The 27296-nt window shown below is 35.4% G+C and overlaps 1 protein-coding gene across 2 annotated transcripts; it reads right to left on the bottom strand.

Annotated features, from left to right (window-relative positions):
• On the bottom strand, positions 1 to 27158 carry LOC126779065 (dymeclin). Of its 2 annotated transcripts, none has more exons than XM_050502877.1 (17): positions 27056 to 27158; positions 26312 to 26456; positions 25967 to 26113; positions 25248 to 25374; positions 23668 to 23819; positions 23041 to 23160; positions 21400 to 21536; positions 20633 to 20845; positions 19189 to 19268; positions 18153 to 18275; positions 5193 to 5318; positions 4927 to 5089; positions 4320 to 4418; positions 3118 to 3176; positions 2175 to 2345; positions 1583 to 1708; positions 1 to 1237 (listed from the first exon to the last, which is right to left on the bottom strand). In XM_050502877.1, the coding sequence occupies exons 2-17, from the start codon at positions 26449 to 26451 to the stop codon at positions 1103 to 1105; spliced, it is 2118 nt and encodes a 705-aa protein (XP_050358834.1). In that variant the 5' UTR covers positions 26452 to 26456; positions 27056 to 27158; the 3' UTR covers positions 1 to 1102. The 2 variants fall into 2 exon arrangements, with proteins under 2 accessions (XP_050358834.1, XP_050358832.1); XM_050502875.1 differs by lacking the exon at positions 27056 to 27158 and adding an exon at positions 26913 to 27025.
• Between the last annotated feature and the right edge of the window lie 138 nt (positions 27159 to 27296).

The following is a 27296-nucleotide window of genomic DNA, read 5'->3' as shown; positions in this document are numbered from 1 at the left end:
GTAATATATTAGCGTATTATTTATTATTATATAAATAAAATTTAATCATTTATGTCTCGAATTTCTTAATTGTCGGTACAAATAATCGCTACAAAAGATGCATGTGAGTATATTATTTGCATGTCATATATTAACGACGATGAAGTTCCTCTCCTCCCAGTAGTACTTCGCTGTGCCCTCCATAGCTTGTGTATATATGTACAAAATACATTGCCATGACATGTATAGTGCATATAAATTTAATTAAAATTAAAATAAAGGAACTTTATCAAACTATTTTCTGCTATAATATATGTTAAAATTATATATTATTTAAAAAATGCGTTGATTAACTTTAATACTGGTGCTATTGAAATAGACCGTAGTTATTTACTAAAAAGCATTCAAAATAACATTTGCAAAAAAAATATTCTAGATGTAATTTTTGTCTAATTTCAATTTGGAAACAAAAACTAAACTTGTATTTATTTTTTATTTTTAAAAATTACTATATAAGTCTCGTTGGAAATAAAAATTACCCAAATAGAATTAATAAACTCAACCTGTTCAGGAATTGCCAAGATTTCCTGCTTCAACAAAGTTGTTACCATAAGTTGAATGATATTTGTGACTCACATGAAATGTAAGTTATTTTCTGTTTTTTTAACAACAAACAGCGAAGGCCCTGGAGTAGCCGCCATAAATAAGCATAATTTTTCCAGATATTTTTATGTCATTTAAAAAAAATATTTTTTTAGTACTAAGTATAATGAATAAGGTTTAGTAAATAAATATATTTATTTCATTTTAAATTGAATTATTTATACATTTCCTTTCGGGAGAGACGTATGTGACTGTGTTTACATATTATATAATATCTCATGACATTCATATATGACGCCTCTGATGCACGAAGCTTACACCATTAATGATAATTAAAAAATCAACTTTGTCTATGCCATAATAAACTTAATAAATCTATTACGGGTAAACAAACCAAAGGAGGTATCGATATTACGAGATTATATCGATATTAAGTTCAATACGAACTAGGATAAGAATATATTTAACGGAGATAGAGCCGAAGGGTGGCGGTGGTTCTCTGCAGCCGGACGGGCCGCCATCACGCGAGCAGGTCGGCGCGCTCGCTGGCCCAGTACACGCCGCCGCACGCCGCCACCAGCGCCCACACGTACGGCGTGAAGAACTCCTCCGGCCGGTCCTCCTCCACGTAGCGGAACTTCAGGTCGGGGAATTTCTGAAACGGATGTATTTACTAGGCATTATGATTTAAACTGCGATATTCTCTCCTCAATTAAAAAAAAATAATAGGATATCAGATGCGAATGAACAATTTGAAGGTTTTTTTTAAAATTGTATTTGGTAAGCGGACTGGCGAGTGGCTGATGTTATGTGGTCACCACCGCCTATAGAAATTCGCCTTGTAAGAAATATATACGATCTTACTATTAAGCCATCATTGAATACAGTATTGAATTAAAAGTAAAGCAATCACCGGTTTGGAATGTAGATTCTAACGCAAGGAACTCAGATGCTACTCAATTGAATATAATAAAGTTACAATGACATTATTTTTATTCACCTTAAGCCTATCACTGGACCACTGCTCAGCTCCCTTCTTAATGCATTGTAGAACTTCTGTCACTCCGAGGTCACTGCCAGCGCCCTCTTGCACCCTCTGCAGTCGAGTCGAGAAATAACCGATCACCTAACAAACAACATTAATAAACGTAGATTTTGGTTCACTGTTAACCTTAAAAATATTGGTGCTATAGTCCAGGAGACAGTGTTGAAAATGACAAAATCATTTCATCGCGCTTGATCATTATTTCTCTGGAGTAATCAACTCACAAAACTGGTCACAGACGCTTATTTCGATAACATTTAAGGTTACAGTTAAAAAAAAAAACTAAATAAATTTAAAATGACAAGAAATATAGAAGTTAGAGACTAAGTTTAAGCATTCTTTGAGCTCTAAGGTAGAATTACGCTCGCGGATTTACCCGCTTTTGAGAAGGGTTTGGGGGGGTTCAGGTGTTACGTTAGTAGTTACACGTTTTTGTATGCGAAATTTCACGATGATTAATTGAATAATTAATATGTAAAAGCGTTACAATCAAATGAACAAACAAGCTCACTTTCGCATTTATAATATTAATTTAGTATACACTAACCATTTCAATGTTCTGCGCGATGTGATGATGAGCGTGCTGCTGGAACAGCTGCCGTTTGTGGAGCAGCGCGTACACCAAGTTCAGATTATTCGAGAGCTGATGCGTGAGACACGAGTTAATAATTTCCAGAAGCATCCTTAGAACTTCATCGAGGACTGCTATGTGTTCCATCTGGAATAAAATATGTCATTTATAAAAATTAATAAGTACTTGCATGACGTTTAAGAGTAAGGCTGATTGACATCGCTATAATGGGGTAGTTATATAATTTTATATAATAATAATAACAGCCGAGATGACCTAGTGGTAAGAACACGTGAATCTTAACCGATGGTCGTGGGTCCAAACCAGGGCAAGCATCACTGAATTTTCATGTGCTTAATTCGTGGTTATAATTCATCTCGTGCTTGACGATGAAGGAAAACATCGTGAGGAAACCCGCATGTGTCTAATTTCACTGAAATTCTGCCACATGTGTATTCTACCAAATCGCATTGGAGCAGCGTGGTGGAATAAGCTCCACACCTTCTCCTCAAAAGGGAGAGGAGGCCTAAGCCCAGCAGTGGGACATAACAGGCTGTTACCGTACCGTACTGTAACTTCCCTAAGCGTATATGCGGCTGAGGTCTACCTGTAAGGTACGATATTCGTTTTATTTTTTGGGCGGTTAAGAATAAGGTTCCTGGCTCGCTTCCTTAGACTAAAATTCAACCGAAATTTTTGTATTATATTATTTAGAAATTACGTAACATAACCTTTTATTATAATGGTTATCAACTTATGATGAATATTCCAAAATTTGTGTAAGCCGATCGACAATAGTAAGCAACACTGTTAAATTGTAAATCGGCACCCACGATCCAGTACTGAGTGTAAATACCATTATTTATAGAAAAAAAAATATATAAATATTTAGTTTTATTATAACACATGAACAACTTACAATTTCCTCTGTCTTCTCTTCTGCGTGATGCGGTAAATCTATGCTATTTATATCACCCCCTAAAACATACATTTTATATGATTTCTTTAAACGATAACAAAATCAACTATAAAAAAAAAACAGATAAAAAAATAAAAAAACTGCGTCAGAAAAGTTTTAATCTTTTTTTTTTTTCACCTGATGGTACGTGGTCACCACCGCATAGACATTGACATTGTAAGAAATATATTATATAAAAAAGAAGTCATGACTAGAAACGCTGGATTTTTTCAAAGGAAATAATCAAAAGCAGAAATTTACTTTTCTTCGACATTTGACCTTTAATATATTTTTCTACATACATAGGATAGGTGGGGATTATTTATATTATATATGTAATAGTATAACTAAGCTTTATGCGAATTATATATAATATAAGTGAATTAATTTCCTTGTCGGTTCTCGGTAGAATTTCGAATCGGTTTTTAACAATGACGGTTAAGGGTGTCTACCTATTTTAAATAAAGTAAATGTACATTTTATTATTAAACTATGCACTTGAATGGATAAACTTAAGTAAATCATTGAATTTAATAAATTATTGTTAATTTTGAACCAATTTTTATTTTCATCATTTTATACATATATTGATATAATTATTTTAATGTACAATTGGTGTTATCTGTATTTAATATTAATTACTTGTTAACAAATATATTTGCGTGCCTCGTCGGTTTTGGTCCTGGGTTCAATTCCGAGGTCGGGCTTATAAAAAGTTTTTGGGTTTTTCTGTCAGAAAATTCTCAGTATCAGCCCGGAGTCTGGAAGTTGGCAGTGTGTACACTCCCGTGCCTCGGAAAGCACGTAAAGCCGTTGGTCCTGCGCCTGAACTCTTTCCGATCGTGTCGGATTGCCGTCCCATCGGATTATGAGAGTTAGGGAATGGAGAGTGCACCTGTGTTTGCGCACACACTTGTGCTATAATATCTTCTGCGCAGTTGGCTAATCTCTCTTGAGATTGGCCGCCGTGGCCGAAATCGGTCTGGAGGACATTATTATTTGCGTGACTGTCGTGGGCGAAACGTATTAGAGACTTATAAAGGAATCATAAAATCTGTAAAACTATGTTTCATGCAGATAAATGATTATTATTATCATTACGGTAATCTTAAAACTATTCTTTTGTATAATTAAAATTGAAAAATAAACAGCAGAGGACTCACCTTCGATTTCGCTACAAAGTCTCGCTCTCCGTTTCGTTAGCGTTTCAAACAATGACACGAGACGTTGCGCGACGTACGGGTGTAGATTCCTAAACTCACCTGCCGAATTAATTTAGAGTTAAATAAATAGTAAACAGTAAAAATAAACGGTACAGTACAGCTATGATTACCGATTCGGTTCGCGTGGAGACGATTTATATCGATTACCTATGATATAGATATAAGTATTAATATCATGTAAAATAAGTCGAGATGGCCCAGTGGTAAGAACGCGTGAATCTCAACCGATGATCGTGGTTCAAATCCGGGCAAACACCACTGAATTTTCATGTGCTTAATTCGTGATTATAATTCATCGCGTGCTATACGGTGAAGGAAAACATCGTGAGAAAACCTGCATGTGTCTAATATGGTATGCCACGTGTGTATTCCACCAACACGCATTGGAGCAGCGTGGTGGAATGAGCTCCAAACCTTCTCCTCAAAAAGAGGAGAGGAGGCCTTTAGCCCAGCAGTGGGACATTCACAGGCTGTTACGGATAATATCATGTATTTGTTAGTTTTTTATATCTCGCCGGCTCCCCTCCGTCCCCCCCCCCGCACTCACAGCTCATGTTGGCGACGGCGGCGAGGCAGTTGGTGTGCAGGTACTTGTCGCGCACGCGCGCCATGTTGTACTGCAGCGCGCGCAGCACCACCAGCACGGCCAGCCCGCCCAGCGACAGCTCCGACACGGAGCGCTCCGTGTACCACGGGATGTTCCTCAGCGTCTGGGGGGAGCGGACGACAATATATATATATATATATATATATATAATTATATATATATGTAATTGTTATATAAATTATTATGTATAATGAATATATACTCACGATTAGATGCACGTTTTTAATCAAAGCGTCGTCCTCGGTCAGTATCAGGAGTACTATCAGCGACATGTAGATGTGGTGGGACGTGCTGTCCGGGGCGTTGTACAGCACTTGCAGGATCGGAAGTAACTGGGACGATATCATTATTAGCAACGCATATAGTCTACTAGTGTTCGCATGCGGTTTCGCCCGCGTGTTAGGGGGAGGAGCGGTTATTATGTATAAAAAGTACCCTATCTCTTTTTTCGGGGTTCAACGCTTCCTTCGTACCGAATTTCATCAAAATCAAAACAGATAGACTGATTTAATTTCAAATATATAATATTATAATAATAATACACCACCACAATAATAACCACACATACAGCTTCTCTTATACCTTACATTACACAACGTACTTTTATTACACGCCTAACGTACTATAGCCTTATAAATAACCACCTTCATTATAATAACAATAATTATTTTCGAAACCCTACCTACATACTAGCTGTCGCCTATTAAGATTATCAAGTCACACACATTGTCTGTAATTAATATCTTGCATCTTACATTTTGGTGCTATTTTCACCACAACAGGCAATAATCCTATAGATATACAGGGTTTTAGGGTAATATGTCACGATCCTTTTAAAGGGTTATAGTTCAGGACAATAGCTATCAAATGACCCCCAAAATGCTTATGCAAAAGTGTATCGTTTTCGAGTTATTAATTTTTTAATATTTTTTTTATTTAAAGGATGTTTAAGATTCTAAAATTCAATAAAAAAAAATCAACGTATTTTCCCTATTTTTTTTTGTATTTCTTGCTAGGGTACATCCTAGTTAATAATAACCAGTTATAAAACAAAAACAATCTTCAAGCATTTTTAAATTACAGATCCAAAACTGTACAACTTTTCGATTTTTAATTTTGATTCTTTAAGTTACTCGCAATTTTTTTGTAAAAATCACTATGGCTCTTATCGTGCGGATCATTTTAAAAACATCTGCGTTTCCTTAGCTATCCATCGGTACATAAAAAGTACAGTAACAATCATAAACTCAGGAGAAAATTAGATAACAAAGAGACCAGGTAGGAAATTCTAAGAAATGCTATTGTTAAGAAATTAAATCTGGATCAAAGACAAAAGGACCTCAATGCAAAGTAGTTAAAGATTATTTTTAATAGGGGTAATAGGTAAAAAAGGAGAGATAAACTAGAGCTGTTTGTGGAATACTATTATCAATTCCTTTGAATTTACCGTCATTTTTTCTAATTTCCTTTTATCTCATTTCTTTTAGGAATAAGAGTAATAAAACCTTGTCGGGGTACCTAATACTCACTGTACTTGCACTGCTCGTATAGTGTGGACGCGCTTTAGTGAATATTGATCTCTTAAATTTTTGAAAAAAACCGCTTCGTTTACTGGACTCTGTTTCTTACAACTTCGTGACTCGGCTAGCTAAAAGGAATTTGTGATTTGTGTTTATGATAACTTGGCGCGTAAAAAGGACTATTATGGCTGCAGAACAAAATTCTTCTCGTCGTCCGTACTCTAATGAGGAATACGCTGACATCTTATTTTGCTATGGATATTGTAACGGTGACGCCGCAGCTGCTCGTCGTGAGTATAATCGTCGACTTCCGGATCGCCGGACACCTGACAATAGTGTCTTTATTGGTGTGTATCGTCGAATTAGAGAAACTGGTCGCGTGCAAAGGAGACAATCTGATTCCGGACGCCCTCGTGTCCGTTCTCCATCATAAACACAAATCGCAAATTCCTTTTAGCTAGCCGAGTCACGAAGTTGTAAGAAACAGAGTCCAGTAAACGAAGCGGTTTTTTTCAAAAAATTTAAGAGATCAATATTCACTAAAGCGCGTCCACACTATACGAGCAGTGCAAGTACAGTGAGTATTATGTACCCCGACAAGGTTTTATTACTCTTATTCCTAAAAGAAATGAGATAAAAGGAAATTAGAAAAAATGACGGTAAATTCAAAGGAATTGATAATAGTATTCCACAAACAGCTCTGGTTTATCTCTCCTTTTTTACCTATTACCCCTATTAAAAATAATCTTTAACTACTTTGCATTGAGGTCCTTTTGTCTTTGATCCAGATTTAATTTCTTAACAATAGCATTTCTTAGAATTATCTACCTGGTCTCTTTGTTATCTAATTTTCTCCTGAGTTTATGATTGTTACTGTACTTTTTATGTACCGATGGATAGCTAAGGAAACGCAGATGTTTTTAAAATGATCCGCACGATAAGAGCCATAGTGATTTTTACAAAAAAATTGCGAGTAACTTAAAGAATCAAAATTAAAAATCGAAAAGTTGTACAGTTTTGGATCTGTAATTTAAAAATGCTTGAAGATTGTTTTTGTTTTATAACTGGTTATTATTAACTAGGATGTACCCTAGCAAGAAATACAAAAAAAAAATAGGGAAAATACGTTGATTTTTTTTTTATTGAATTTTAGAATCTTAAACATGCTTTAAATAAAAAAAATATTAAAAAATTAATAACTCGAAAACGATACACTTTTGCATAAGCATTTTGGGGGTCATTTGATAGCTATTGTCCTGAACTATAACCCTTTAAAAGGATCGTGACATATTACCCTGTAACCCTGTATATACTGTACCAAAATGTACGTGGTTTGTGCACGAAAACAGGAGAGTTTCGACTAAATATTTTAAAGCATGACTATGACCTAATCTTGATTACAGAATCATGGTTATCAGAGGATATTTACGACCGAGAAATCTGCTATGATAGATACGATGTCTTAAGATGCGATCGAAACCCCAAGACATCATTCAGGAAAAGAGGCGGCGGAGTTCTATTATGCGCATCGAAGGAATTACATATACAACATGACTTTATTTGTGCTGACGTCGAATCACTGTGGGTCTATCAATTTCTTAAAGCAAAGGGCAATCGAAGTATCCACATAGGATTAATTTATGCGCCGCCAGATACCCTTTTACCTATTCTTCTCAAGTCGTATCTCCTCTTGTCTTGCGGAACTAGTATCAAAGTACCCTAACGATTATTTTATTATAGCCGGCGATTTCAACTTACCTAACGTTACATGGACAGATTACGGACCAAGCGTTCAAAAAGGTGGAGGAATCGAATTACACGATGCTTTAGTAAATTTTCTAGATATATGTAATCTCTCAGGTCTGAAGCAACAAAATACTATTACAAACTGTAAACAAAATACATTAGATCTTTTGTTTAGTAACTGTTGCGATGTGATTAAAAATTAAAACTCATATCACATTTATTGCAAATGCTATTTTCTCAATTTTTAATACGTTTCATCTTAATTCTTTTTTGACACTCACACTTTTTTTTGTTTTTTATCCGTCACATTCTCGAATCTAAATTTAAATCAACATAAAAAGGAGGTTACATTCTAAACATACCGCCTCCCAAAGAACATATTAATGTTCTTTCAAAACTGCTTAAAAACTCTTAAAACAAACACTCAATATTAAATTTAATCGGACTTAGATGATATAAACAACCTATTTGTGGCACGTTTAGTTAAACCAGATTTGGTTTTGACAGTAACCATGCGCGTTATATTGTCTTTACCGGGATGTTTCGCTATAACTCGTCCCAACATCCATTTTGAAGGAGGTAAATTTTTATCTTTTATCAAAACAATGTCATTTAACTCTGGTTCTTTTATATGAGAGCCCCATTTGTGTCTTTGGTTTAAAGTTACTAAATATTCCTCAGACCATTTTCGCTAAAAATCATTTACTATTTTTTGTGTCAATTTCCACCTACGCAAACCTGAAATATTCTGAAATAAATCATTTTCGTCTGGAATAACTGTTAATGGCTCGCCAACGAGAAAATGACCTGGTGTCAACGGTAAAGGATCATTAGGATTATCACTTAAGTATGACAAGGGACGCGAATTTAAACATGCTTCAACTTGTGACAAAACCGTTGACAACTCTTCAAATGTAAGCACAGAACAACCGATTACTCTTTTTAAATGATTTTTTACTGATCGAACTCCCGCCTCCCATAAACCACCGAAATTACGTTCGTACGGAGGAATGAAATGCCATAATGTACCTTCATTAATTAACAACCGACCGACTTCTTCCGGTAATTGAGCTTTAGCTTTTGCATACATATCTTTAAATTCCTTATTTGCTCGTATAAAGTTTGTGCCATTATCGCTGTAAAGTTCCTTACAATGACCTCTTCTTGATATGAACCTTCGAAACGCAGCAATAAAAGCTTGAGCTGTCAGATCAGAAACGGCTTCTAGATGAATAGCCTTAGTGGACAAGCAGATAAACAAACAAACATATCCTTTATATGTTTTAGTGCCTCTTCCTGGCGAGAACTTAATATTTATATGACCAGTAAAATCAACTCCGGAAATTTCAAAGGGTCGAACTGGTCGAGTTCTAGCTTCTGGTAATTGACCCATAAATTGATTAGTATTTTGTCTAAAGTATCTAAGACAACTCACACAATTTCTATAGCACTTCTTCACTTGATCTCTCGCCCGTATAATCAAATATTTTGATCGTAACACATTTAACATTAATTGTGGACCTCCATGCAGTGTTTTAATATGAGCATCCAATATTATTAACTTACTCAGATGACACTCACTAGGCAGAATAATAGGATGTTTCATATCAAATTTTACATGAGCTTGTTGAATTCGTCCACTTACTCTTAAAATTCCGTTCTCATCAATGAAAGGACTAAGAATGTAAAGTTGACTATTTTTTGTGACACTACCTGTAGATTTCAATAAATTTATTTCTTTAGCGAACTAAGACTTCTATGTTTCTCGTACAAATATCTTCACAACTTCATTAGTTTCATTAACTGTAATTCTTCTATTTAATGTTGTTCTTTGTTAGTCAGGTAAATTTAAATTTAATATTTTCCTGCAATAAGATAATACTCTTAAAGCACTGTGTAAATTTGAAAATCTTGTCCATATAAAATCTTCGTGAGGCTTAACTGCAACTATAAAAGTTTTAACTCTCCTTGTTTCTTCGTTAGTATTAAAATGATAATTTCTACTAATTCTATAATTATCCTCTTGAAGAATAAAATCTCGACCACTCCACCATAACTTATGTTTTATTAAATCTGATGTTGTCATACCTCGCGAAGCACAATCAACTGGATTATTATTTGTCTCAATGTGATGCCACTGTTCACGATCTAACATAGTTAGAACCTCTGATACCTTGTTACTGACGAATGTCACCCAGCGACTTGGCTCACCGTTCATCCAGGCTAGTACAATTGTGGAATCAGACCAAGCAAATAATTTCTCTTTAGCTATATTTAAAATCTGTGATACTTCAAAAATTAATTTCACAGCTAATAAAGCTGCACATAACTCCAATCTGGGAATTGAAATTTCTTTTTCAATTGGTGCTACTTTCGATTTAGTAGTAACTAAGTGTACATTAATAGTACCATCACTAGACTCCACATTCATATATACAGCTGCAGCATACGCAGAATGTGAGGCATCTGCAAATACGTGTAATTCAATAGCATCATTGCTGCTAGTGTTCAACCATCCGGGAATAGAGATATTCTTTATATTAATTAGATCTCTTCGAAATTGATTCCACTCATTTAGTAACTCGGTCGTTAAATGCTCATCCCAACTCAAACCAGACATCCATAATTTTTGTATAAATAATTTAGCTCTTACTGTAATAGGCGCAATCGATCCTAATGGATCGTATAATCTAGCTATATGAGATAAAACTTTTGTTTTTGTAATTTCATTATCTTCTTTAGGTAAATTAATTGTAAAAACAATTTCAACACGAGTCTTAATCCAACAAATTCCTAAAATTTTAACAGTGTCATTTTCTTTAAGAACTACTGCGTTATCTGTGGATTGAGCATCTTCTTTAATATATTTTAATAATTCGTTACTGTTGCTACACCATTTTTGTAATGTAAATCCCCCTCGCTTCATCAGCTTAGTCATCTATTCAAAAATATTTATAACACCCTCATTATCATTACACCCTGTAAGCAAATCGTCCATGTAGAAATCATTTAAAGTAATATCAGATGCTAAATAATATTTCTCACGTTCATCCTTAGCTAACTGATGAAGTGACTTGACAGCCAAATATGGAGCACATTCCATACCAAACGTCAGTCTCAGTAGCCTGTAATGTCGTATAGGTTCATTTGTATCAAATCGCCAAAATATTCTTTGAAAATCTTTATCTCGATCATTTACTAAAACCTGACGATACATTTGAACTAAGTCTGCTACGATACAAATTTTATGACATCTCCATCTCATAAGAATATGACGCAAATCTTGTTGTAGTTTTGGACCAATTAGAAGATTATCATTTAATGATACATTATTATTTCCCTTACATGAAGCATCATAAATTATTCTTACCTTAGTAGTCTCTTTATCTTCTCGAATTATTGCATGATGTGGTAAATACACTGCAGTTGGATCATTAATTTCTATCTCTGATGTTATCAGTTCCATATGAAAATAATTTCAAATAATTCTCTATCACCTTTTTATAGTCTTCGAGCTCTTTAGGTCTTTTTGACAGTTTTTTCTCTAAGAAGTTAAATCTTCGTAGAGCTATTTCTCTTGAACCTCCTTGAATACACTCTGGATTAGAATTATTAAATGGTAAACGAACTACATACCGACCTTCACAATTTCTAATTGTTGTCGCATCAAAGATTTCTTCACATTTCAGCTCTGCCTTGGTCATCTTCTTCTTAATGTTATCAGGTTCTCTTTCTATTTCCCAAAATTGCTTTAATAATTCATCTTCCTTAACTTTGATGTGAAAGTTACGTGTGGTTGATGGGTTATCATCTGACCTTTTGACTCGTCCTGATAATATCCATCCAAGCGTCGTCTTTTGAGCAATCGGACCATTTAGTAATGGATATTTTATAAGACCCTCTAACAGTATCTCATTATGAACTTCAACTCCTAGAATAACATCAACCTTTCCGGGTGAACCATAAGATGGATCTGCAAGTGGTAAATTATTAATAGCATGCCATTTTTCTACTGAAACTCTACAAAAAGGAAGAAAAGTTGTTAAAGTACTCAAAACATAAGCATTAACCTTGACTGAAAACTCTGAATTAATAAGACTCTTTAATTGAAACGATACCATACTTTTAGCCCTTGTATGACCTTCCCCAATACCTGACACCAGACCATTTACTCGAACTCGCTTAAGCCCTAATGATTGTACCTCAGACACAAATGAAGCCTCAGAACCTTGATCAATAAATCAAATAAGTGCTCGTATAATTTGAGTGTAGCCATTTCCTGATTGAATTTTGACCATAGCAGTAGCCAATAAAATCTCACTTTGTATATCTTTTGCAGAATATGCTACAACTCTCTCAGATGTCTCAATTTCTTCTCTAGGTTTTTGATTCTCAGAAGACATACTCGTTTTGGTTATATGTGATTCAATAACATCTTGACTCTCTCTCTTATTCTCGAAGTGTAGAAGTGTATGATGTCTTCTACCACATTTGCGAAAACTCGTAGAACGACGACAAAACTTCACTGAATGTGTTGGTGCAAGACAGTTAAAACATAATTTGTTTGTCTGTACAAACTCAGACCTTTGTTCTGGTGTTTTGGTTTCAAACTTTAGACATTGGTTCAAATAATGCCTGTTTGAACATAATGGACATATCATACTCAATGTTGACTCACTCTTCTTTCCTTCGTCCAGATTTGAATAAAATGATTTTCTAATTGCCACTTGCTTGCTATCAACAATGGACTTGCTATTTGGCTTTGTTCCATTAAGCATTTCTAAGGTCCAAAATCTCGTCTCCATGAATTTTACCAGTTGAGTCCACGTTGGTAACTCGTCTGAGCTCAAATGACCGAGTTCAGTTTCCCATAGTCTGTGGGATTCATAATCAACTTTGGAAACGACTAAATGAATCATGAAAATATCCCACGAATCTGTATTTACTCCTAGATTTTTAAGTGATTTCAAACATGAAGACGTAGTATCAAGCAAGTTTTTAATTAATAAAGCGCACTCATTACTCATTGTTTTCTGTAAAAATAGACGCTTTAAAATCTCGTTCGAAATATATCTTCGATTGTTGTAGCGCCGCTTTATTTTATTTTATTTATCCCACGCCTCTATATAATTTGCCTCTACAACTGCCAAATCTCGTAATAAAGCTTCAGGTTTACCAGATAAACTATTCTTTAAATAATAAAGCTTTTGCACAGCGCTTAAACTCTCATTATTATGAATTAGAGATAAAAACATATCATAGAATGTCTGCCACTCTTCATAGCTACCAGAAAAACTCGGTAACTGTATACTTGGTAGTTTCACTTCCGAAGGAGATTTTATGCTTGAACTAGAACTAGTGCTTTTTATAGAAACAACTTTACGAAGTTCGATATCCTCCTTCATCTTCGATTTATATAAATAGTAATTGTCTTCAACTGTACTATATACATCTTTTTGAAAATATTGCAATTTAGATTTATCTGAACCTCTTGATAATGATACTATCTCAAAATGTGTATTATTAAATTTCTCCCATAATAGTTCTAAGTTTTCATACCTTGTCTCAATGTAAGCCTTCGTCAATCTTTCTTTTGGCGACTTTCTGTAACTGTTATAATTTTTATTTATTTGTTCATAAATTTCTCCTTGTTTATCCTTATAAGATCATCCATATTGAAAACTCTGCTCAAATATTTTTCTCTCTCTCTTCCGGGTTTCGGCACCAATATATGTTGCGATGTGATTAAAAATTAAAACTCATATCACATTTATTGCAAATCAAACTCGTTATTTTATTTTATCAATTTTTAATACGTTTCATCTTAATTATTTTTTGACACACACACTTTTTTTTTGTTTTTTATCAGTAACATTCTCTAATCTAAATTTAAATAAAAAAATAATCAACATAAAAAGGAGGTTACATTCTAAGCAGTAACATTGACTTCAGTGTAAGTCAATGCTCCAGTCCTCTTACCTCAGAGGACGTATATCATCCATGTCTTCAATTTAATCTCTCTAGCTTACTTAATTCGTAATAACCGTCCGAAACCTATTTATAAACTAAACTGTTTCAAAGCAGACTACATACGAATCAATGAACATCTGTCTTGGATTAAATGGCATGAAGTACTATCAGCTAATTTAATTAACGGCGTTGTTGAATCTTTTTATTCTATTTAAAATGAAACCATACAGAAATTCGTTACAGTAACAGCGAAGTCTAAATCTAATTTTCCTGTCTGGTATTCCAAATCTTTAATTCATATAGTGAAAGAAAAGCTCCTGAAACACAAACAATGGAAACAACACAAAATCCTCATGACTATGATGAGTTCGCTATATTAAGAACAAGACAAAAAGTAATTCAAAGAAAGCGTTACGACTCTTATACCAACGCACACACACTTATATCCTAGACTTCCATTAGATCCTAAACTTCTTTTTTCTCTTACAAAATCTCTAAGAAATAATAAAAATGGATTCCTACTAAGCTATCATTAGGTAACACAAATTATGCGGATGAAGCTGCTGCTTGTAATAGCTTTAGTGAATTCTTTAAAAGTGTCTTTGTTAAACCGACAAATTCCTATCCTACGATTTGGAAAGTTTCCCAGCTCAATTTCATAAAAGGTTCAATTAGTAAAATCGTTTTAGATGAGGATGTCATCTTAAAATTGCTCAAAGCGTTAAAACTCAACAAAGGAGCGGGAAATGACGGCATTCCACCTATATTTTTAAGCAAATGCGCAGCAAATTTAGCTAAGCCACTAACTATCATTTTCAACCTCTCCATAAAGAAGTTTTGTAGTTTTCCAGATATCTGGAAAAAAGCTCTTATAGTAGCCATACACAAAAGTGGCTCCAAAACACAAATTGAAAATTACCGACCCATTTCAATATTAAATGTGATAAGTATACTATTTGAATCAGCTGTTTACACTCACCTAAGCCCTATAATTTCAATATCTATCCCCTGCGAGCAGCACGGCTTTATGAAAAATCGTTCAACTGTAACAAATCTGGCTGTTTTTACTGACTATGTGTTACGAAGCATGGATGATAGATGCTAAGTTGACGTAGATCACGTCACGATCACACGGATTTTGAAAAAGCTTTCGACCGCGTGGATCACGTAATCCTGCTACACAAACTAAGCGTTTTGGATGTACACGGCAACTTGCTTCGATGGCTGACATCGTATATTAAGAACCGTATGCAGGCTGTAGTAACGGGAAGTGCCAGAAGTGATTTTATAATTATACCGTCAGGGGTACCTCAAGGTTCCATTCTAGGTCCCCTTTTATACAATGCATATCTATTTGACATTGGTAACTGCTTTTAACACGCGCAACATCTGATGTTCGCATATGACAAGAAAGTTTTCCTTAAAATACGTTCTATTGAAGACTGTTTCAAGCTACAGGAAGACCTAAATTCCTTGACAGAATATTACAGCAGAAATAAAATCATTGTTAATATTAAAAAATGTCATTACTTAACGTTGACTCGTACAAAAAAACATAATAAACTTCGATTATAAAATTAACAATGTAAATATTTCTAGAGTTGACAACGTCAGGGACCTGGGAGTAAAGATTGATGCTAAGCTATCAATGACCGATCACGTTGAGATCGTGGCAGAAAAGGCATACAAACAGTTAGGCTTTAATAAGCGTATTACACATACCTTCAATAATAGTGACTGTATTAAAATCCTGTACTTTGTATACGTTCGAAGTATACTTGAGTACGCTTGTAATATTTGGACACCCTATTATGTTATACATGCTCAGAGACTCGAATCCATTCAAAAGCATTTTATCAGACACCTAGCTTCTAAGGATTACAAAAAATTTAGCAGCTATGAAGAGGGATGTGGTCATTATAATATGGACACACTTGAACACAGAAGACAACAGAGTGATATGCTGCTACTTCAAGCAATATTGGTAGGCAATATTGGTAGGCAAAATTGACTGTCCGGACCTGTTATCAGCCTTTTCGCTACGCATCTTCATTTAGATCCCGTACACCCAACCTTTTCCATATGCGTAAGTCAAATTCTAACTATGCCCAAAATTCCATCATACAACGTCTGGCACGAACTTATAACAAATTTTATTCTGACCTTGACTTTTTCCACTTATCAAAAATGCAATTGAAAGGAGAAATAATTCAAATTCATCGGAAATAAATAAAGTGAATAATAAATACACACACACACACACACACACACACAAATAAGTGAACATAAAAACAAACAATACATACGAATTCTCGCATTAATATTAATCAAGAATGTTTTATTTTTTTTTACTGTAAATATTAATACTTACACTGTCTTTACTTTTATTTTTTCTGAAGCTTCGTATTATAAAATTCTAATCCTATGTGACCTTTCTTCAGTAATGAGTAATAACTGTACAACCATTTTTGTAACGCTGTTGATTACAAGTAAAAATAAGTAAATAATAATGTCCTTCAGGCCGATTTCGGCCACGGCGGCCAATCTCAAGAGAGATTAGCCAACTACGCAGGAGATATTATACCACAAGTGTGTGCTCAAACACAGGTTCACTCTCTATTCCTTCGCTCTCATAATCCGATGGGACGGCAATCCGACAAGAGGACCGGAAAGAGTTCAGGCGCAGTACCAACGGCTTTACGTGCTTTCCGAGGCAAAGGAATAAATCGTAAATTTGTATATATCAAGTGATTTGCTGATAACTCCGCTATATTATACACTACAAATAATCCTTATATAATATGTATTGTATTGACGAGCCGGTTGGTGTGGTTGGGGGATGCTTGCCTTTCACGCCGAAGGTTGTGGTTTCGATTCCCACCCAGGACAGACATTTGTGTGCATGAACATGTCTGTTTGTCCTGAGTCTGAGTGTAATTATCTATATAAGTATGTATTTACAAAAGAAAAGTAGTATATGTAGTATATCAGTTATCTGGTATCCATAATACAAGCTCTGCTTAGTTTGGAATCTGATGGTCGTGTGTGAAAAATGTCCCAGGATATTATTATTATTGTTATAATATATCTTCATTTATAATACAATAACATAACACTATTTAATTCCACTTTAATTTAATTTCCATTCTTCTGGTAGCGCATTGACCATGGAAGAGATGGTTAATATTTCATACAGCACCAATATAGCGGAGAGTGCGTGATATTACAGACGGACGCCGATCAGCCCGCACCGACACTCAATAGTATTGTCTGTGGAATCGCAGACGAGTCCGTAGCGGTGCGTCGGATCGGCGAGTTGGTAACTTCAAAGGTTCGTCGCGAAAGCTGTATATGCAGCAATACTGGTGGTAGGGCTTTGTGCAAGCTCGTCTGGGTAGGTACCACCTACTCATCAGATATTCTACCGCAAAACAGCAGTACTCGGTATTGTTGTGTTCCAGTTTGAAGGATGAGTGAGCCAGTGTAATTACAGACACAAGGGACATAACATCTTAGTCCCAAAGTTGGCAGCGCATTGGTGAAGTAAGTGATGGCTAACATTTCTTACAATGCTAATGTCTATGGGCGTTGGTGACCACTTACCATCAGGTGGCTCATATGCTCCGCCGCCTACCTATACTATTAAAAAAAAAGTTCTCTTTCACGTTACATATTGTAACGTCAAAATGGCTTCGAGTCACAAAACCGACACAGACTGACCTTCCCATCAGACGACCCATTTGCCAGTCGACCTACCCATTTGAAATAAAACAAAATCAATTAAAGGATGGCACATGTGTATTCCACCAACCCGCATTGGAGCAGAATGGTGAAATAACCTCCAAACCTTCTCCTCAAAAAGGGAGAGGAGGCCTTAGCCCAGCAGTGGGACATTAACAGGCTGTTACTGTTAATCAAAGGATAACTTACCAAATTCTCAATATTAGGTCCGTTGCTGACGTGTCGCTTGTAAGCCTTACACGAGTGCAGCATCAGGTACAGCAGCAGAGTGGAGTGCTCGCAGCCCGCCGTCGCGCACAGAGCTTTGTGGAGCTGGAATATAAATATATATACATTATGTACTCAAACATTTCATATTTACTTATTTATTTATTATTAATCTCATCGCTATGTATACACAGCCAAATTGCAACCGACTCAGGACTTTATATATTTAAATAAATACATAAACAATCTGAGGAACAAATGCTTTATAAAACTAAAGAAGAGCTTTCCACTGCTCACCCATTTAAGATTGGTCATTTTGTGATGTGTCTTCCATACTTAATATACCCAGTAGTGAATGTTTGGACAGCGCGATTCAGGAACGTGACAGATTTAATCAACGCCATCTATCAGTACCGAGTTATAACATACGCCATTATACAATGAATACAAGAAAACATAACGAATGTCCCACCGCTGGGCTAAGGCCTCCTACCCTTTTTTTTTTTGAGGAGACGTTTTCGAGCTTATTCCACCACGCTGCTCCAATGCGGGTTGATGGAATACACACGTAGCAGATTTTCAGTGAAATTAAACACATGTAGGTTTTCTCACGATGTTTTCCTTCACCGTCAAGCACGAGATGAATAAGCACATGAATATTCAGTGGTGCTTGCCCGGGTTTGAACCCACGATCATCGGTTAAGATTCACGCGTTCTAACCACTGGGCCATCTCGGCTTTTTCTTGCATATTTTTATACTGGTGGTAGAGCTTTGTGCAAGCTCGCCTGAGTAGGTACCACCCACTCATCAGATATTCTACCGCAAAACAGCAGTACTTGTTATTGTTGTGTTCCGGTTTGAAGGGTGAGTGAGCCAGCGTGATTACGGGCACAAGGGACATAACATCTTAGTTTACAAGGTTGGTGATGTAAGCGATGGCCAGGTGGCCCATACGCTCGTCCGCCTTTCTATTCTATAAAAAAAAAAAAATGCATATAAGTAAATATTACAACTCACAGCAGCCAAATCTATCCGGGGTGGAGTCAGTTGAGTGATGCTACCATTTGTGTCCCGGTGTGGTGTGGTCGACGATGTGTCTGTAAATAATTATTGTTACAAGCTTTAGCAACAGCCTATAAATGTCCCACTGCTGGACTAAGATTTGGGAGCTTAATTCACCATGCTGCACAAATACAACAAACTACTACTACTGGTGGTAGGGCTTTTTTAAAGTATAGGAAGGTGGACGAGCATTTGGGCCACCTGATGGTAAGTGGTCACCAACGCCCATAGACATTGGCATTGTAAGAAATGTTAACCATCGCTTACATCACCAATGCGTCACCAACCTTGTAAACTAAGATGTTATGTCCTTTGTGCCTGTAATTACACTGGCTCACTCACCCTTCGAACCGGAACACAATAACACCAAGACTGTTTTGCGGTAGAATATCTGATGAGTGGGTGGTAAATACCCAGATGAGCGTGCAGAAAGCTTTACCACCAGTACTATTCTAACCACAAGACGAGTAAACCCAAATAAACAACTTTGAAACCGAATTGTCGCGATACCATCGGTCTATGGATTTGCGAAAAAAATGCGTTTTCAATGCCCGCGAAATTGTAATCGGAACTTCGAAAGTTAATGGATTTATAATTAGTTTAGTGGAATAGTGTTGTATTATAAATAAAGGTAAATTAATCAAGAACCGCTTATAGTACGTAATACAGCTGAACAATTAGAAAATCGCATGCAATTTGTAAATCAATGGTTTACGTTTATTTCTACTCCGATTGGAATAGCTTATATGTATATCGTTTAATTTAAATTTATTTTTAATTTAATGGAATTTAATTTAATGTCAGTAACAGCCTGTATATGTCCCACTGCTGGGCTAAGGCCTCCTTTCCTCTTTTTTGAGGATAGGGTTTTGGAGCTTATTCCACCACGCGGCTCCAATGCGGATTGATGGAAACCACATGTGGCAGAATTTCAATGAAATTAGACACATGCAGGTTTCCTCACGATGTTTTCCTTCACCGTCAAGCACGAGATGAATTATAAACACAAATTAAGCACATGGAAATTCAGTGGTGCTTGCCCGGATTTGAACCCACGATCATCGGTTAAGATTCACGCGTTCGAACCACTGGGCCATCTCGGCTTTTTTAATGTAATTTAATTTAATGTGATTGATTCGTTTGATTAGTGTGAATTTGAATTGACTTGATTTAATTCAAATTTTATTTTGATTTAATTAATTTAGATTTTATTTAAATAATTTATTTTTAATTCGGTATTATAATTTAATTCGAATTAATTTAATCTAATTTATAATATGTAAAATCTGTAAAATATTATTATTGTAATTTTTGTCTTTTTACTATTTATTTGTATGTATGATCCCTGTTTGGTCGAAATAAATGATTTTATTATTATTATTAAACACAAGTGTGTTACCGGTCGAATCTTCACACTGCAAGAGGGCGGCTCTATACAAGTTGTCCTCGTGGATGCAGTGGTTGGCGAGCGCCAGCAGCAGCAGACACGACTGGTTCGCCACCGGGTGCTCCTTCTTCAGCCGGTCCAGCAGCTCGTGCCTGTCCGCGGGGGGGTTCGTGTATATCGTCTGGCGAGCGGTCGGGCTGAATGTTAGCATACTCCATAAGCTGGCTGGAAATAAATGGCTTGCTGCTTTAAGCTAATTATCGCACTTGGCACCGGCTGGCCTTAACACAGGTTATTCTCATAATCTAGCTAAGATAGCCAGAGTGTACTTTAAAATGTATTTGTTAACTTTAATTATTACATAAATTATTTCTTATCTAGTAGCAGCCAGTTAATGTCCCACTGCTGGGCTAAGGCCTCCTCTCCCTTTTAAGGTTTGGAGATTATTCCACCACGCTGCTCCAATGCGATTTGGTAGAATGCACATGTGGCATAATTTTAATGAAATTAAATACATGCAGGTTTCTTCACGATGTTTTCCTTCACCGTCAAGCATGAGATAAATTATAAACAGAAATTAAGCACATGAACATTTATTGGTACTTGCCCGGGTTTGAACCAGCTATCATCGGTTAAGATTCATGCGTTCTAACCATTAGGCCATCTCGGCTAATAATCTCTTGTCTAGAATGAGTAAATGTCAATGAATGAGTAATCAATCGGAATATATGCAACAATTTAAAATTACTTAATAAAGTAAAAAAAAATTTAAAACTTACAAGCGATATTGATCAACAAGCTGCCGGGCCCTTGGGCCCCGAACTGTGGGGGGGCCGGCATCATCACAGAAAGATTAGTAAGCAGAGTCTTCACTAGTAAAGGTGCGTGCATACTGTATCTGCCCTGGAAAAGTGTTCTGAAAGAAGAAACAATGATTGCAAAGTTAATACAAATCAATCAAATCGAAGGAGTAAAGGTAAACAAACCTTAGAATTTCATATTCAATGCGATTTGATAATAACTCTGTTATATTATGCACTAAAACAGTTCTCACTTATTATATCATTATATATAATACAATACTTTTACACTTAACTGCTTATATCAACTTTAATTTGACTTCTAAAGTTTCGATTAAAAAGTTTCGGCGACATTGAAAACATTATCAAAGATATCGACCAATGATATCGCGTTAAATTCTTATGTACATTTACTCTTCTTGTAATTCAAAATAGGCTATAAATAATACCCAACTGGGTAATATAATATACTGGTGCTAGAGCTTTGTGCAAGCTCGTCTGGGTAGGTACCACCCATTCATGAGATATTCTACCGCAAAACAGCAGTACTTGGTATTGTTGTGTTCCGGTTTAAAGGGTGAGTGGGACAGTGTAATTACAGGCACAAGGGACATAACATCTTAGTTCCCAAGGTTGGTGGCGCATTGTTGATTTAAGCGATGGTTAACATTTCTTACATGCTAATATCTATGGGCTTTGGTGACCACTTACCATCAGGTGGCCCATATGCTCGTCCGCCTTCCTATTCTAAATAATAATAATAATAATGTCTTCCAGACCGATTTCGGACACTCCCATGCCTCGGAAAGCACGTAAAGCCGTTGGTCCTGCGCCTGAACTCTTTCCGGTCGTGTCGGATTGCCGTCCCATCGGATTATGAGAGCGAGGGAATAGAGAGCACCTGTGTTTGCGCACACACTTGTGCACTATAATATCTCCTGCGTAGCTGGCTAATCTCTCTTGAGATTGGCCGCCGTGGCCGAAATCGGTCTGGAGGATATTATTATTATAATTTTTAATTTATTAATTCAATGTCTTGCCAATAGATGGTGCTGTAATTTACTTTCCTTAAAATAGTTGAGTGACACTAGTGGCGACTGACACAATGACGTCATAAGCCGATATTATAAATACCATTGTAAACCATTTTGCTCGTCAAATTTAAATTAAAGTAAATTTTAATCAATATTCAATTTTTTATTTCACGTTCTAACAATATATATATATCCTCTGCGTCAGTCTGTATGACTAATGCCTTGTCTTTACAGATTTCCTTACGTATGTATGTTCGTGATAATTTCAGAAACAATTTGGGTGTTTTTTGCCTCTTCAATAATCCAATTTTTCACGAGTATGGTGTGATTATACCATTTAAGGACTTTTCGTCATAAATTAATTATGATATTTATCATCCGTTGCTAGTTCAATATTTAGCAGACATTATTTTAATATACAAATATTAATTCGTTTGAAAGATTTTTATTATATTTGGAAAACAAACAGTGCAATAAAATACATTTAAAAAAAGAAAATAAAATCAAAACATCGATCAACGAACTCCACACAGCTAGGGCTAAGGCTCCTCGCGGATTGGTGGTTATAAGGGCACAAAGGGCTCACCTGAATATCAAGGACGTCTCGACGAGCTGCGCCTGCCCGTGCACGCCGGCGAACATGTACACCGACATCAGCACCAGCAGCGTGTTCAAGCACTCCAGGTGGAGGTAGTACGTGTTGTCGCTGGAAGTTATCAGCAGCTATTAGCATATTATGTTTAAAGTATCTTATAAATAGTATACAGCACAGTACAGTAACAGCCTGTTAATGTCCCACTGCTGGGCTAAGGCCTCCTGCCTCCATTTTTGAGGAGAAGGTTTTTGGAGCTTATTCCACCACGTTGATCCACCACTGCTAACCACTGGGCCATCTTGGCTTCTAAATAGTATACAGTGTTTTTAATACAGTCTTGGGGTCAAAACACATTTTGTTTATTTAATTAACTAATTAATTTAAAAAATAAAATAATGGTGGGCAGACTAGTCAACCAGTCACTTGATGGTAAGTGGTTAATGCCGCCCATAGATATCGCGAATGCGGCACCGCCCTTAGGAACTAAGACGTTATGTCCCTTGTGCTTAACTACCAAAAATTAAATAAAAAGACGGGCTTGCTGAAGACCTACCACCATATAACGTGAGCCACCCTTCGAATTTATATATAAATATAGATTAAAGTCTTTATACATACGTGATCGGTATGTCAATGATCAGTCCAATCAGGGCATCAATGAGCATCTCAACTCGACTCTCCCCATTCACCGATTTCATTGTCTGCAGGTCCGGCGAGCTGGTCTCTTGTGTTGGGGATGATGACGGCGAATGTTCTTGTGGAGTTGGGGACTGAAAGAAGTATAAAGATAATTAGAACCATCTAATGACCATTAGGTAGATTTTTTTTATGTTATAGGCAGGAGGACGAGCAAATGAGCCACCTGATGGTAAGTGGTCACCACCGCCCATAGACATTGGCGAGGTAAGAAATAATCCTCGCCAATGCGCCACCAACCTTGGGAATTGAGCCCTTGTGCCTGTAGTTACACTGATCACTCACTCTTCAAACCGGAATGCAACAATACTAAATATTGCTGCTTAGCGGCAGAATATCTGATGAGTGGGTGGTTTCCACCCAGACGGGCCTGCACAAAGCCCTACCAAGTAAACAAATACAGTTTACGAAATAGCAAAAGTAACCTTAACTTTTAATAATATAAGTACATATATTTTTTATACTACTTTTCGTGTTTGGTACGGGGTAGGTATAAAAAAAGTTGAACATGTTCTTTCTTGGGGGTTTAAGCTTCTTACCAAATTTCATCAAAATCACTTTAGTGGTTAAGCGTGAATACGTAACAGAAAGAGAGATTTACTTTAGCAACCGTTATATAGATAAACTGCTCAGTTAAATAATGCTTTATTCAAGCACACATGAGGGCACTTGCGAGTTATCATATTACATTATTGTATTAAATGTAAAGCTACCGTCGGTTCGGAATGTAGATTCTACTGAGACTTTGACGAGCCGGTTGGCGTGGTTGGTAGAACACTTGCCTTCCACGCCGAAGGTTGTGGGTTCGATTCCCACCCAGGACAGACATTTGTGTGCATGAACATGTCTGTTTGTCCTGAGTCTGGGTGTAATTATCTATATAAGATGATCTATATAAGTATAAAAAAAAAAAAAAAAAAAAAAAAAAAAAAAAAAAAAAAAAAAAAAAAAAAAAAAAAAAAAAAAAAAAAAAAACTGAGAACCGGCAAGGAACTCATTAGTTACTCTTTTTCAACCATTAATAAGAGTCTATCAAATACAATTAAATTTATGCAAATGCTGCTTGTAAATCAACAAGTACTTACTATACGCTTTTTTTATCATTTATATAATCTTATGTATGACTCTATCTATATCTTTATCAAAATTTTTTTTAGACATGATATTTAAATTAATTAATAGAAAAAGTTAAAAATGACTGTTAAATCTTATTATAGAAAAGAATACCGTGTCCCAGGTAGGGGTTTATTGACTTTACGAGCTCGGAAACTAGATGTCTTAAGTCTATCTTTACTCCTCGGGTATCCTCCTTGTAGCTTTCTTTTAAGGTTAAAGCTTTGGAAATTATTCCAACACATACCTTAATGTGGATTAGTGAATTTTCATCCACCACTTGTAGGACATTCTGACACATATCCACAAATCCACAATTCATCCACGTGGAGGCTAATTTCAAACTTCTTCTAGCATCTTTGCCCATAAGTTAACATCATATAACTTACATTCAATGTCCTCCCTTGGACGTCCAAATGTTTGCATAGTTCATACTCAGGCACCAGCTCCACCAAATACTTGGTAACCGCACGTATCACGAACAGAGCGTTGTAACTTTGCCATGCTAACATTACACTGTAAAAGAGTTTTATTATATTGTAATTGAAAAGCATTCCAATAAAAATCGTTTCATATTACATACTATCGCGTGTATGTTACATAAAAACTTTAAAAACTAGTTAATGAAACTCCAAAGTGATCGGTTACTGATTTAATTGCAATAGTGTCGTATTATAAAGATATATTACATTTTTAATCAAAAACTGTTTTAGTACATAAAATTGCATAGCTATTAGAAAAGCGTATGGAATATATATGAAAAATCTAAGGGTTGTTTATCATCATGCCACTGGAATTTAAGAAAGTAAAGTACCACTGCTGGGCAAGGGTCTTCTCCCTTTGAGTAGAAGGTTTGCAGCTTATTCCACCACTCTGCTCCAATGCAGGTTGGTGGATACACATGTGATATTCAGTGATATTAAACAAATGCAGGATTCCACACAATGCTTTCCTTCACTGTCAAGCATGAGATGAATTATAAGCACAAATTAAACAAATGAAATTTTTGTAGTGCTTGTCTGGGTTTGAACCAATGGGTCCCCTTGGCTCTAAAATATAGTATATGAGCTCTTTTTCAAATATCATTATTTATTATTCAGTCACTTACTTGTCCGAATTTGGTGCAGCTAAGAGTTCTGTCGCTCGTGTTATAAAAACTTGAACTAGTGAACCCAAATTTCCCGTCAGTGGATTGTTTTGTAAGAATTTCTGTAGTAAAGATTCTGCACAAGAATCTAACATCAGTTGCTCTTCACTATAATATAAAAAAAATCAAATGAAACTATTTTGAATGGCTTGAAATTAAACAATTTTAAGTTAAAGTTATTCATCTCCTTATATTATGATAAAATTTTTGGTTAAACCTGGCTTAAAGGTTACCATTGCAAGATTTGACACACATATACAGTTAAAAGTAGAGTTAATGTAATTAAAGCTTGTAAAAAACACTCACGCATTACTCGGTATCTGTATATTGAATGCGAGAAGTTGATTCCAAAACGGGTCATTGGGGCATATTATTTCATTAGAACAGAATCTGGCCACTAACTCATTGGTCGATATGTCTGAATATTTCGTTACAGCGATCCCCATTTTTCCTGTAAATTTAAAAGTAATTATATATCATTGTTATAGTCAATATAAAGATATGAGAATATTGAATTCATTTGTTTAACATTCCATGTTTCTTATTTCACTTAAAACTATTTTACTACTCTTTAAATGTCCAGGTATACATTTTGAAAGTTTTGAACACCTTGTATAAGAATTAAAGTCCTAAAAATATACAAAACCATATTATTATGATAACAAGACATATTTCTTGAAGTTAGAAAATCTTCTTGTTATAGCCAACCAATGTGTATATTTAAAATAAAAACATCAAACATGGGATAACGTTGTTTTTTTTTATTAATATTTTTGTTAGACGATTAAAATACAAAATAAATATTTAATACTATTGAGAAATAATCATATTACTTGTTTCTATTATTGTATTATAAAAATATCTCTATCATATAAAGTAAATTTAATGTTTTAAAATATTTCTATACCTAAACACCGATGTATAATATGCAAAATTATCTTCTATTTCGGCCGGTGATAGATAATAATTGATTCATCACAGTTACATTAATTATTTTATTAAGCCATTCGGATACTTCTGTTCAATTTTTTTTATGTAAACACCACGTACCTTATGCTTTAAGTATTAATTATTATATTGCTATCATTAATTATAATATTATTGTAATTTTCGCGATGTTATTTCCCTTAGCCACGAATTCATTGTAGACTTGACAAATGTCAATTTAATTTTTAAATTTCATCTTGTGTCAGAATGAAATGCAAATATTAATTATTTTGAGTTTTTTAGTTTTTACGTTTTGTAGTTTTTTTTTATTAACAATAGGCAGCTTATGGTATAATATTTTATA

Source organism: Nymphalis io, chromosome 28 (genome assembly GCF_905147045.1).
Source record: "Nymphalis io chromosome 28, ilAglIoxx1.1, whole genome shotgun sequence".
Taxonomy (NCBI): domain Eukaryota; kingdom Metazoa; phylum Arthropoda; class Insecta; order Lepidoptera; family Nymphalidae; genus Nymphalis; species Nymphalis io.
Note: the sequence above shows the minus strand (reverse complement) of the source record. Positions and strands in the feature narration are given on the sequence as shown.

What these genes read in the sequence shown, in the direction of transcription:
- LOC126779065 (XM_050502877.1), bottom strand. Translation starts at nt 26,451, where the DNA reads ATGGGGATCGCTGTAACGAAATATTCAGACATATCGACCAATGAGTTA. An exon ending in ATACAGATACCGAGTAATGC is followed by an intron (nt 26,114 to 26,311) that starts GTGAGTGTTTTT and finishes TTTATATTATAG; the next exon opens with TGAAGAGCAACTGATGTTAG. An exon ending in GAGACGTCCTTGATATTCAG is followed by an intron (nt 21,537 to 23,040) that starts GTGAGCCCTTTG and finishes TTCTTCTTTCAG; the next exon opens with AACACTTTTCCAGGGCAGAT.